Source organism: Cervus canadensis, chromosome 15 (assembly GCF_019320065.1).
Source record: "Cervus canadensis isolate Bull #8, Minnesota chromosome 15, ASM1932006v1, whole genome shotgun sequence".
NCBI lineage: Eukaryota > Metazoa > Chordata > Mammalia > Artiodactyla > Cervidae > Cervus > Cervus canadensis.
The window spans coordinates 23,016,879-23,029,398 of record NC_057400.1 but is presented as its reverse complement, the minus strand read 5'-3'; the positions used below and the strand labels follow the sequence as shown (position 1 = coordinate 23,029,398).

Sequence of the window (12,520 nt, the reverse complement as noted above, 5' to 3'; positions counted from 1 at the left end):
AAGAAAAGGAAGACCATTCCAAGCAGAGTAAATATCAAGTTTATGCAAGGACCCTGCCAAGAGGCAGTCAGGGAAGAGGCACTTAGAAGTCTACAAGTGGTATTTCAACTTCCTGGTCCCAAGGGAATGCAAATATAAGAGCAGAAAGTTGAGTAAAGATAAGGGAATGTTGCTGGAAAAATAAGCAGGGCCAAATGAGGATGGTCTAGATAAAATATGTGTATATTTTGGAGAAGAATAGCATAGGCCAATGTGCATTTTGCAGAAGTTCTTCTGTCTACAGCATGAAGAACATAGCATGAAGAAGTATAAAATTGTCACCGGAGAGATCACTTATTGGGTAATTACAATAATCCAGAAGAGAAATTGTTTGAATTGGGGTTTAGCAGTGGATGGAGTTGAGTATATGTAAGAGCTCAGGACAGGATTGGTGATTGGGTAGAATGAATTGAATGGTAAAAAAGAGGAAAAATTTGAAGATGACACTAGATTTTTGGTTTGATAAACTATGTGGGTCTAGTCATATTCAATGGGATAGGTGACTGTTGGGAATTCAAGTGAAGATTTATATTATAATAAATGGATCCAAGCTAAGGAGAGTCAGTCCTGTAGGAGTAAAATTGGCTTAAAGATATTAGTTAAGGTGTATTAGAATATATCTGGGGATTTGTGTTGTTGTTTCTGAATTATATACTAGACCTCAAGCTATATTCTGGGAAGGGACTCCTAAAAGCATTGCTAGTTAAAACTGGAAGTAGCTATAGAAGGAAATACTAACATTTCCCTTTTGGTCTAGATTCTGGATGAGCTAGAGAAACCCAAAGATCCTCCCTACTGTCAGCATGGAACTGCATGGAGAGGAAGTGCTTGGAAGTACTTGATAGCTGTTTTGCCTGAGTATTTGTCAGTATAGGAGTATTAGTGGAGCAAGTCATGTGAAGAAGGGAAGAAATTTAGAGTTACAGGTAAGAATGTCCCCAATACTTAGTGTCCTGTGGCCTTTTGAAGCCATGAAAGTGAAAGTCACTGATTCCTGTGGGGTTAGACAATGAGGGAGGAGTCAAAGCAGCCACTAGCAATTCCAACTGATTTGCAACTTTGAGAGGATTGGGTCTATCCATTGCTAAACATTAACCAACAGAGCATGGTTTTTATCAACATTGCTATATGTCCTTGCATAGAGAATTAAGATGAAGATGGTTGGACAAAGGCATCGTGGAAAGGAAAACATCCCAGTTAAATGCATATAGAAGTAAGAAAGCATATGGGAGTAATTTAAAGCATGTTTGGAGAGTTTCACGAAGTCCAGGATATCTGGAGAGAAGATGAAATAAACGTTCAGAGATAAGAGCAGGGTGTTTCCCCTTCTCTCTGAGTTGAGTTGGTATTTTATTCTCAAGGATAATCCATTCACTAATTCTAAGCATGGATTTATATAGTATTTACAATTTGCAAAAATATTACTAGCAATGTTAAAAAATAACAACTAAAGGGGGAGATACTGGAATCTGAAAAACCTCTGCAGAGAAATAAAGAAAACAGGGAAGTTATTGCAATAGTCAGGGTAGATAACATAAATAGTAGGGTTTAGATGGCAGTGGAGAACAAGCGGAGAGGACAGGAAAAGCAGTCATGCTACAACTGCTGAGTTGAAGAGGCATGGCAACTCTAGCCATCAAGGCTTAACATATCTACTATCTACACTTAAAATTTACAGGCCCCTGGTTTAGACTACTTTTTGTAGAAGTGGAGGTGGTGAATTATTTAGAGAGGCCTAACTGAGGAGCAATTTTGTTTTAGGATGGGACATACCATGTTTGTGAATGGAGGAGAAAGGATATTAATGATTTTGAAAGGAATAGATAACTGGGAAGAAAGTCTCAGAAAAAGAGGATGGAAGCATTAGCTTTTATAGAAGGAGGCATCTTTTTCCATAGATTGAAGTGGAAAGATTAAGGCTGAATTTGGATGGAAATACATTTATCATAGAAGAAAGGAAAAGATTACAGCCCTCATCTCCAGTGGCTCTTTTATCCTATGATGTAGGAAGTAAAGTCCCTTGCTGAGATTCTGGTAAGGATGGATGAGAAGTAGCTTGCAGGAAATGGTTGGGCTTGAACAACCACTTTGAGGGATGGGCAGAAAGGCAAAATATATAAATAACCTCACCTTCCTTGTCAGGTCCTGGGAACAAAGGAGCCTATAGACTAGAGGTTAGTACTGGTACTTACCAGCTCAGTTATATGACAGCTCTTCTCTTTCCACAGAACTAGAGGAATAACCATGAGAGAATAACCATGCTTTTCTGTTCTGTTTTGTTTGTATTATACTGTTTCCAGGGATTAAAATGTTAAAATAAGGATTAACTCCAAGTACCTGACTTTGAGAGAAATAAGTTTCAACTGGCTATTGAATTTAAGGTGTTGTACTACACTCTTTTGAGAGTATGGATATGTGATTATGTCTTTCATAGAGCTCACAATTGATATGTAAAAGCAATATATGCATGATTAAGGAAAGTCAGAAAAGACAGTATTGTTATACAGTCAAGGTTAAACAAAGTCTATAGAAAAACAAAAGAAATAAATAATTCTTTACAGAGATGGAGGTAAGCTTCAAATAAGGAAAAAGGATATTTGTACCTAAATAATATAAAGTGACTTTGCTGTGTCTTTGATACAGGAATTTTTTCTTTTGCTTTATTTTTTGACTAAATATGTTCTACCCAATAGAAAACAACCATGGACAGAAGGTATATGATCCTGTTTTAAGTTAGAGAAAATCCTAAATTAAGAGAAGATCCTGTTTTAAGTTCCATGAAAATGGAACTTGTGCTTAGTTATAATCTCTTTTTTTTTTTTTTTTTTTTTATTATTTAAGACCTTTATTAACAGGTGCTTGCAGTTTGTTGACTTTTTTTTTTTTGAAAAAATCAAGCTGTAAACTTTTATTACAAATTAAAAATGAGGTTCTTAAAAATCTCAACTTGACCAGATATGAAACAATTTAAAAACCTTTAAAGGTGTATTGAGAAAAAACAGGCTTTTTTTTTTTTTTAAAAAACACGTTTGTCATTACCAAAAAGAGACGTCTTTAGGTAAAAATAATAAAAACCCCATGCTGCATAGATAATGCAGATAGTTCTAGTTATCTGGTCAACAGGCAAAAAGCAAGCACTTAAGGTCTTCAGCTCCAATCTTTTGTTCATTTCTTATTGCTGGAATTTCATATTCATTTCTTCTTGTTGGATGACTAAACCGGATGATGGTAGAGATGGTAAGCCGGCATTTACTCAGCCCCGCCCTGCTCAGCCTCGGGAGCGGACGAATTCTCAGCTGGTGGATCGGCTGCTTTTGTCTCTTTGCCATCTTGTGGTTTAGGGTTTTCTGGGCGTCTGCGTCGGTAATTGAAGTTGCGGCGGTACCGACGTTGAGGTGGTTGCTGACCTTGGGTCTCATCTCCTTGATTTTCCTTATCTTCTTCATTGCCGTCCTCTCTGGGCTGTCTTTGGCGAGGAGGGCCCCTGCGGAATCGTGGTCTATAACCCCGATACATATTCTGTCTCACTGGTCTACCTTGTTCTCCTGCACCCTGGTTGTCAGCACCCTCCATCACTTCTCCCTGCACAGGAGGGTTGGAGTACTGTGGTCGACGCCCATAGGGTCTCCGCATGTAGTAAGGTGGGAACCTCCGCCTGCGGTAGGGCCGGCGCTGTTGGGCCTGGCCTTCGGGAGCGCTCTCCGATCCCTCATTCTTTTCCCCACTCTCACTATTCTGGTAATTCTGCTGGTAATTGCGTGGAGGACCCCTGCGACGTGGATAGCGCCTATAATGGTTACGGTCTGCTGCGTATTTACTGCCTTGCACTGGAACTCCACCAGGGCCTGTAACATTTGCTGCCTCCGCACCCTTTTCTCCTTCAACAACATCAAACTCCACAGTCTCTCCATCTCCTACACTGCGAAGGTACTTCCTGGGGTTATTCTTCTTTATGGCAGTCTGGTGTACAAATACATCTTCCTTGGTGTCATTCCTGTTGATGAAACCATATCCGTTCCTTACATTGAACCATTTTACTGTTCCCAAAACCTTCGTTGCGATGACCTTCTTGTCCCCGCCGGCAGGCGCCGCCGATGTGAGGCCGCCCGGGCCGCCGCTCCCTGCGCCGCTGCCCGTCGTGCCGGGCTTGGTGTCGGCAGCGCTGAGGGCGGGGGCGGCGGGGGGGGCGGCGGGCGGCTGCTGGGTCTCGGCCTCGCTGCTCATGGTTGCGGTGATGGTGACTGGGGCCGGCTGCGGCAGCTGCGGCTCCTCCCGGGGTGTGATGGTAACTAGGCCGGCGGCGGCGGTGGGGCTGCTCAGGGCTCTCTGGGGTCCGCTCTCCGCTCCTGCTACCGATCGAACTCTATATAGATCTAAATTAAAGTTTGCTATTAATGATTCTAACAAAGATATCATAAAATGATAATACATGGCTAAAGCTTTACTTATACCTCATATATTACTTTATGTTTTTGTACATCCTAGGATAAGTTATTACTCATATATGTGAATCTAATCAAGGCTTTTCTGACATACTAAAAGTCTATATTTATTCAACATGGGACTTTTCCATAAAACTTTAAACCTGCAAATATTTAAAATGTGTGAATCCATGTAGTTCCTATATGCTTAAAATCTTAGTGGGCATCCAAAGCTTTGAATGTTAGTTATGAACTCTTAAAAGGCAATGACTCCTCCATATCTCTGTATCTCTGAATATTACTTTACATAGTAGAATTTCAAAAATAACTCTTGTTATCATGATGCTTTCATTGCTATTCTACTTTTTTCTGTTTTGTTTAACTTGTAGTAGAAAATAAACAAAATGAGATGTATAAGGAACTCTAATTTTTTTTTTTTCTTGGCTAGTAGCTGAAGGTCTTTTTTATTTTTTATTACAAGAACAATATAACAGTAAGACAGCTTTGCAAAAGAGAGAAATAAGGTCTTCAGTCTTATATAAATATTTTTGAAATTTCTTATTTTGTATGGGGGTATAGATGATTAACAAACAATACTGTAATAGTTTCGGGTGAACAGCAAAGGGACTCAGCCATACATACACACGTATCCATTCTCCCCCCAAACCTGCTCCCATCCAGACTGCCACATAACATTGAGCAGAGTCCCATGTGTTACATAAATTTTTATCTGTACTTTCCCTTTATTTAAGGTAATTTAGAATGTTAGTCTCACATGATTGTATAGGGGATGTGACAGAAAATTTTTGTCAGAACATAGAATTAAATTTTGGGGCATCCTTTTTTCTTTTCCTTTCTGTAAGCACATTTGTCTTCCTTTTCAGGGTAGCAAAGTAGATGATGGCAATACTATGAGACTTCCACAAATGACTTCAAAATATTAAAATGTCTAGTGTGGTACTCTTCAAAGAGTGGATAACAGATTCATAAACTAACATGCTTGTTAAAAATTCAACCTTCTGAGCCATCTTCCAGTCCTACTAAGCCAGCTATTATAGCAGAAGCTAGAAATCTGTATTTTTATTAAGCTCTATGGGTGATACTCATGCACAACATAATTTAAGGGCTATAAGTCTAATAAAATCACATGGATATAAAAATAAGGATGCATATATTCACCAAAATAGTAATTGTTTATTTTAAATTGAATTATAGTTATTTAAACTAACCTGAGTAACTAAACTCAAATTATTTTATTTTTAATTTGCTTTTTATTGAGCAAATATAGCCAAATTTCCTAAGTGCTAAAGCAGGATATAGAAATTAGTAAAATAGAGCTCCTTTGATAAAATAGCTTACTGAATTGTGTGGATAGACTGACAACTGAATTGACAATTATAAACTCTGTCTTCAGGACTTTAGCAGAAATTCTCATTAGGTTGATATGGGAATTTAGAGGTTAGACTTAAAACCAGCTCTATTTTGCAGTTCAATGGGCTTTTAAGTAATAGTATAAAACTAATAAAATTAAATTCAAAATTATAGCTTTTTAAGTAAATCAAATCACCTTTAATAGGAAAATGTAATTAAAAGAAGTGAAAATAAGTTTTAGTGTTAAACCATGTTTTGATATTTGTCTTTATGATGATTGAAAGTGCTTATCAAGATCCAATAGTCAAGAATTCCATGATTTCACTTGTGTTCTTGTAGAAGCACATAATCATTCTGTTTCATAGGTAATTGATTTAATGTTTGGTAGATTGATTAGTTGGTTGGTTGGTTGAAGTTCAGCAATAAAAGGGCAATGGCAAATCAACTGATTCTACCTTATTAAAGCATATAAAAGTGATAACAATGCGAACAAATGAAAAGAGCTTAAAATGTTACAAATCTAATTTTATTTTGGGGGCTGAGAAACCATGTGTCTTTTTAACTACCTCTTTTAGGATGAATTACTTATGGGTCTGGAGTGTGGAGTGGTTGCCTGATCTGTTCTGACCCCGTAAATTCTGTAAGTCCTAGGTGCAATTGGGCTCAGCAGTTTCAGCATCATAAACAAAGGAAATGACTAATCATTTACTGTTTCCTCTAACTGCTGGAAGCCTCTGCTGAGCTGTGGCATTCCTGCTAGTTTTGAAATGATAATACTAGAGTGTTCTCCTAACACATCCCTGAACGTGTATAATTTTAGAGCTGGAAAGGGCAGTAGAGTTCACTGCCACTCCCCTCTTATTACAGATAAGGAAACTGAGGTGCTTAAAGGCAAAGTGACCTTGCACAAACTTAAAGGGTTGGTTATTTGCAGCACCAGAGATAACACTAAAGTACTCACTCAGAGTCTTTGACTAGCCTTCGCTTCACCCATGAGGTCTCAGTGTAAGGACAGTATTCTCCAGCTCTTCCTAGGATAGTCTGGATTATAGAGACCGACTTCCAATTGACGATCCCTTCTCCCCTCCCTCCAGAACTCTCAGTCTGATCAAACCAAGATTTGTTATTAGGTCTTATGGCAACTGAAGAAAAAAAAAAAAAAAAAGATTCTGGTAATTAAAAAAGAAACCCTGAGGCCAAAGTTATCTTTTTCTCCACCAGACACCTGGGACATATTACCTTCGAGAAAACTGAGGTTATGTTGCTATGTAAGTAACAAGCTGATTATATAATACCAAATGTGTGTGTATATATATATATACACACATATGTGTATGTATGTATATATATATATATATACATACATAAACAGACTGATTTTATGAGAAGTATATAAAACAGTTTTCAAAGAGGAAATGATTTGCTATATTTTGTGGTTCATGAAACTTATGATCTGTGGACCCACAGCATTGCTATATTCTGTAGAGCTCATTTCAAGGTTCTACCTTAGAGGTCTGGACCTAGTTCATGGTTTAAAACAGCTTGTTACTTCCATTAGAGAGCATTAGAAATCTGAGGGGGCATGTTTTGTTGATAAAGTGATTAGGGGAATTTTAGTGGGAGGGAACCAAGGACGCTCTAAGATCTGTTTTGTAGCAAAGAGTCTCGCTCAATGAAAACTCATTCTGTGTATTACATAGCTGGACTTTAAATAGATTAAAAATGTGTTTATAATCTCTGAGTCTAGAACACAAACACTGAATTTTTTTCACAGTTTTGCAATAGACTAAATTTTCTAGAACTAAAACAGTGCAATCAAGGGAAGATTTTTGTTTTGTCCAAAAAATGTTGAAATGTTTATCATCATTTTAGAAAATTGTGCTACTTATGGTAAGCCCACTTATATTATATGAATGGTCAGTACAGAATACATGTATTGGCTGAATAAAAATATGGATATTCCTTACAGCTTGATATACAAAGATTGATTACATAACTTCCATCACCCAAGAGAAAGTTTCCCAAAAGAAAGTCTAACTTTAACTTAAACATATATAATGTCTGGAGTATTAAGGTAAATGATAAAATGGTGTGTTTCAAACTAACAAGAATTTATGTCCAGGAAATAGAAATGATACATTTTGGGAAATATTAAGTATCAAAAATAAAAGTTTAATGTCTCCTTGTTCTCCAGAAATACCACTGATAAAACAGCAAAGACAAAAGACTTATTGTATCCTTAGTAGCTATTTTTTCTCTGCCTTGAACACGTTGCATGTTCTTTATTTATTTGGTAAGTAGTATCAGTCAAATTTTAAGTGGTTAACATGAGGATGTAAAATGTTTTTATTTCTCAGGAACACCATTTGTATTTTTGCACTCATGGTCTGATTTTGTGGCATAAGGAGAGACATGCTGTGATTCACATATATTTTCTGTCAGAAAGATGCTAAATATTGATACTTCTTAATAAAATAAAATTTTATAGAAAATTATTGTCAGCCTATTCAATCACTGAGAGGTGGATTCAGCTAAAATTTGTTTTTTATCTAAGAATTCAAAATGGTGGAAATAGATATCATAATTATAACAACACTTAACACCGTGGAGATTTTTAAAGAAGTATGATGTGGAATATGGTGCCAAATTCTAATTTGGTTGATTCTAGTTTTGGTTTATGGTAACATTTATGACACTTGAAAATTTAGTCCTTCAATTATTTAATTAATTAACTCACATATACATTCTATCCAACTATGACCTTGGTTATTACATATATAGATGAATCCATCTGAACGTTTGTTAAGAAAACAGCTGTCTAGAAAAATGTCAACCTTAAAACATCTAAAAATTTCCATAAAAAGACTTTACTTTCTGACACAGTTCCCATTTTGCAAATTTGACTCAACTTTTATAAATTTATGCATCATATATATTGTTTTTACTCAGGAAAAAGAATGATGTTAATTTAGCAATGACATTTTCTCGAGTTATCACTTGAGTAATCAAGCATCACCTCATTATTATTAAGCATTTTTTCTCTGTAATTTTTAGTGATAACAAGCCTTTCTATGATTAACACAACCTGGCATGCCCTAACACATTGTTTTCTTCACCCTAGCATACCATGTTAGCTGGAAGTCATTATTTCTATCTTCTCTATCAATTCCAGACTTATCAAGGAATGTTCTAATCCCATTCCCCTGTGACCTAGGGACAACATAATCTCAGTCGTCTTTTTCTGGATTCCAAACTGCACACTTTATTTCAATGTCCTTTCATACAATTTGGATAATGCATTATGTCAAATATAGCTACATAAGGTTAACCTGACAATTTACTCATGGTATAGCTGGCCTTCCAAGTAATATGATTGATTGAATGCTTGAGTTGATTCAATCAGACTTTGGAATTGTGAAAAGGGTAAGACTTTCCATAAAATTGCACTGTTTTAAAACTTTTAAAATTGCCACACCTTGAAAACTGCCCTGGGTTATAGATTTTCTTTTGTACTGGTGCCAGTGGTAACTTTGTGTGGGTAATTCTGAGGAGGAAACTAGAGGAGGTAGAAAGGATAGCATGCTTTTGGCAGTCATGTTGAGTGATTTTTCAGTTCATTAAGCCTCAAAATTTAAGCTGTTCTAAATAAGATAAATGTGTTCCATTTCTTCCAATGTATAAAGCATAATTATTTCAAATTAGTTACTTGGCCATTTCATATATATTTTAAGATCAAGAAAGGTGAACGAGTTAGCATTGAATATAATTGTTAACTGTAATATACCTTTTTCCTTTGTGGTATGTGTGTGTGTGTGTGTGTGTGTGTGTGTGTGTGTGCCTGCCCATAACCTCTTAAAATATAACTAATAAAATTGGGAAAATGCTGCTCATTGAATTGCTTTTCTCAGGTATAAATTCTATTTAAAAATCTTTGACAGATAATATTTCTTAAAAAAAATAATTTTCACCCATACAAGATTACTGTTTTACTTATAATAGGGCAAGTTTTAATGCAAAAACTTGTGATAGCCTCCAAGTAATCAAAATATTTTCATTTTGAAAATTTTCAGTATCTATATATAGTGACTATCTTTTTTCCTCAACAGCCCAGTGTTTGAGGACGCCATAGCCAGCTCACTTTAATTAAGTTAAAAAAAAAAATCCTAATATGGTTCTTTGCCTGAAAATACTCTTTCTTAGATAACTGTATGGCTTGTTCTCTCATCTCTTTCGGCTTTTTGTTCAAAGAAGTCATTTATAGCAACTCTATTTAAATAACAACCTTTCATTCCTAAACCTTCTCTAATTTATTTTTCTCCATATCTTATTGATACCTGCATACTATATCAATTTTCACATTGATGTGCTTGTGGTCTATTTCGCTCCATTACAATATAGACTTGCAGGAATCAGTAAAGTGTATCTTTGTTTGCTCTTATATCTTCAGGACCTAGATCAGTGCCTGACATTTAGTAAATGCTCAAGAAATATTTACTGGAAGAATGGAAAAAAAATTTGTCTATTTTGTATATCTTATATGTAAATTGATATTTACTGATTATTTTCCTTGAGCACATAAACATTATTTTCTTTTATTTACTTGAATAGGGTAAAGGAGAATAGATATTATTTCTATAATTTGATTCAACTCATGTGTGTGTCTGTGCATATTTGTATACACAGAAAGATGAAGAACTCTAAAAATATATTTATCTTCTGAATTTCTTGTCATAGAGTTTCCAATAGTACATGTCCTTCAGAGTGCTATATATATATATATATATGTATATACATATATATGGTATAATATATATATGGTGTAGTATATATATATATGTATGGTGTAATCATCATGATGGATTTTCTTAAAACTGATACAAAGCACAGAGCAGCAGTTTTTTCAAGTCTAATTAAAAAGAATTACCCCAATTAGCTAGTCATAGTGCTTCCCTCATAGCTTAGTCAGTAAAGAATCTGCCTGCAATGCAGGAGACCTGGGTTCGATTCCTGGGTCAGGAAGATCCCCTGGAGAAGGAAATGGCAATCCACTCCAGTATTCTTGCCTGGAAAATCCCATGGACAGAGGAGCCTGGCAGACTATGGTCCATGGGGTCAAAAGTGTCAGACACGACTTAGCGACTAAACCACTACCAACTAGTCATAACTATTCTATTCCTTTCATGTGTGTTTGTGTTTGTGTATTTTAAAATCATGTCCTTATCTTCTCTAAGGTATGCTTTAGAGTTTTTGACCAATTTTCAGATTTGAAAATATATCTTAAACCTCCATACACATCTATGTGAGACATCTGACAGGAATAAATAGCGAATAAATGGATACTGAAGTTTATTTTATCTTTTGTGTGAAAAGTCAAGGAAAATGATGAGCAAATGAATGTCTGTCCATTGATCCTGGTACTTAAAAATAAAAGTAACATGCATTTAATTCTTCTTTTGGCTAAGGAACCTATATATTGAAAGTGCAAACATATAAAACACAGGGCCTACTATATGCTCTTTTTATTGACCAATTCTTTATTTGCAAACATTTAGAAGCTCTGGGAGGGGGTTAGAAATGTGTCTTTATGAAAAACTAATCAGATCAGACTAATTTAATTCCCTCTGTGATAGTGACAGACCCCGTGGTTAAGAGGAAAGCAATAGATACAAGATCTTTATTTCAGTCAGGCTTTTAATTCAGACTTGTGAGACATTAATTAGGGAACAGCAAAGCAGAGTTGAGATCCTGCTATTAGAACACGGGTGTGCAACTGCTTCGAAGGTCACACTCAAAGAGTAGTTATTAATCGGTCCATGCTGCCCTGAAGAATAGACATAGCTATTGAGTGATGCTTCAGTATCTGTCCTGGGTCTAGTACTATATCTTTATCAGTGACTAGGGATGATTAAGTGAGCTCTTATTCATTAAGTTCATGGATAACATCAAGTTGGGAGGGGTAACTGTCCTTAGAATAAACTTGAAAATTTAAATGACCTTCTTAAGATGGGGAAGTTGCTTGTGAAAGCATAAGAAAAGAAAAAGAATTATGCCCTAGGAATAAATAGAAGGGCACTCAAATAAAAAATTCTCTGCAAACTGAATGAGACATATAGGACTATTTTTAGGTAGCTACAATGGATAACACAATAAAATTTGCCCACCAACAGAGTAATTTTAAAATATTTAGTGCTCCCAAATTACTGAACTAAAAATAAGAAGGCAAAAATCCTGTTTGCTAATTTGACTCTATTTCTGTCATTTTAACTACTGACCCACTCACCCAGTTTTACAAACCCATTTTCATTTGATATCTGAGGCTAGCCACACCCCTGGTTTCATTTCTGCTTCACTAGGAGGCATAGAGAATACTTTGTGGAGTAAGACTCCACCCCTTATTCATATCCCTGCTCTACCTGTTTGCTAAATGGAGTGCATTTTTAATTCCTTGATCCTATTTTTCCAAACTGTTTATCTTGGTTCCTGTTATATTGCCCTCCTAATTCTTTGCCTAAATGTTGTAATCATTGATTTTCTTTTTCTTTGTCATTCTAGGTCTCATGGTTCATAATCAGTAGGTGAGTTGCTTCTTGATTTATGGGGTAGGAGTACTCTGGCTATTTACTAAACTTGGCCACAACATTGCTCACATCGACATTTAGTAGCACTGTTTTTCCAGACTCCTGGATGTC

General features: G+C 35.9%; 1 protein-coding gene across 1 annotated transcript; it reads right to left on the bottom strand.

The window, feature by feature from the left end:
• Positions 1 to 3,032: 3,032 nt before the first annotated feature.
• On the bottom strand, positions 3,033 to 4,398 carry LOC122453807 (Y-box-binding protein 1). The gene has a single exon (XM_043488044.1). It carries the CDS (start codon positions 4,261 to 4,263, stop codon positions 3,289 to 3,291), a length of 975 nt encoding a protein of 324 aa, XP_043343979.1. The 5' UTR covers positions 4,264 to 4,398; the 3' UTR covers positions 3,033 to 3,288.
• Between the last annotated feature and the right edge of the window lie 8,122 nt (positions 4,399 to 12,520).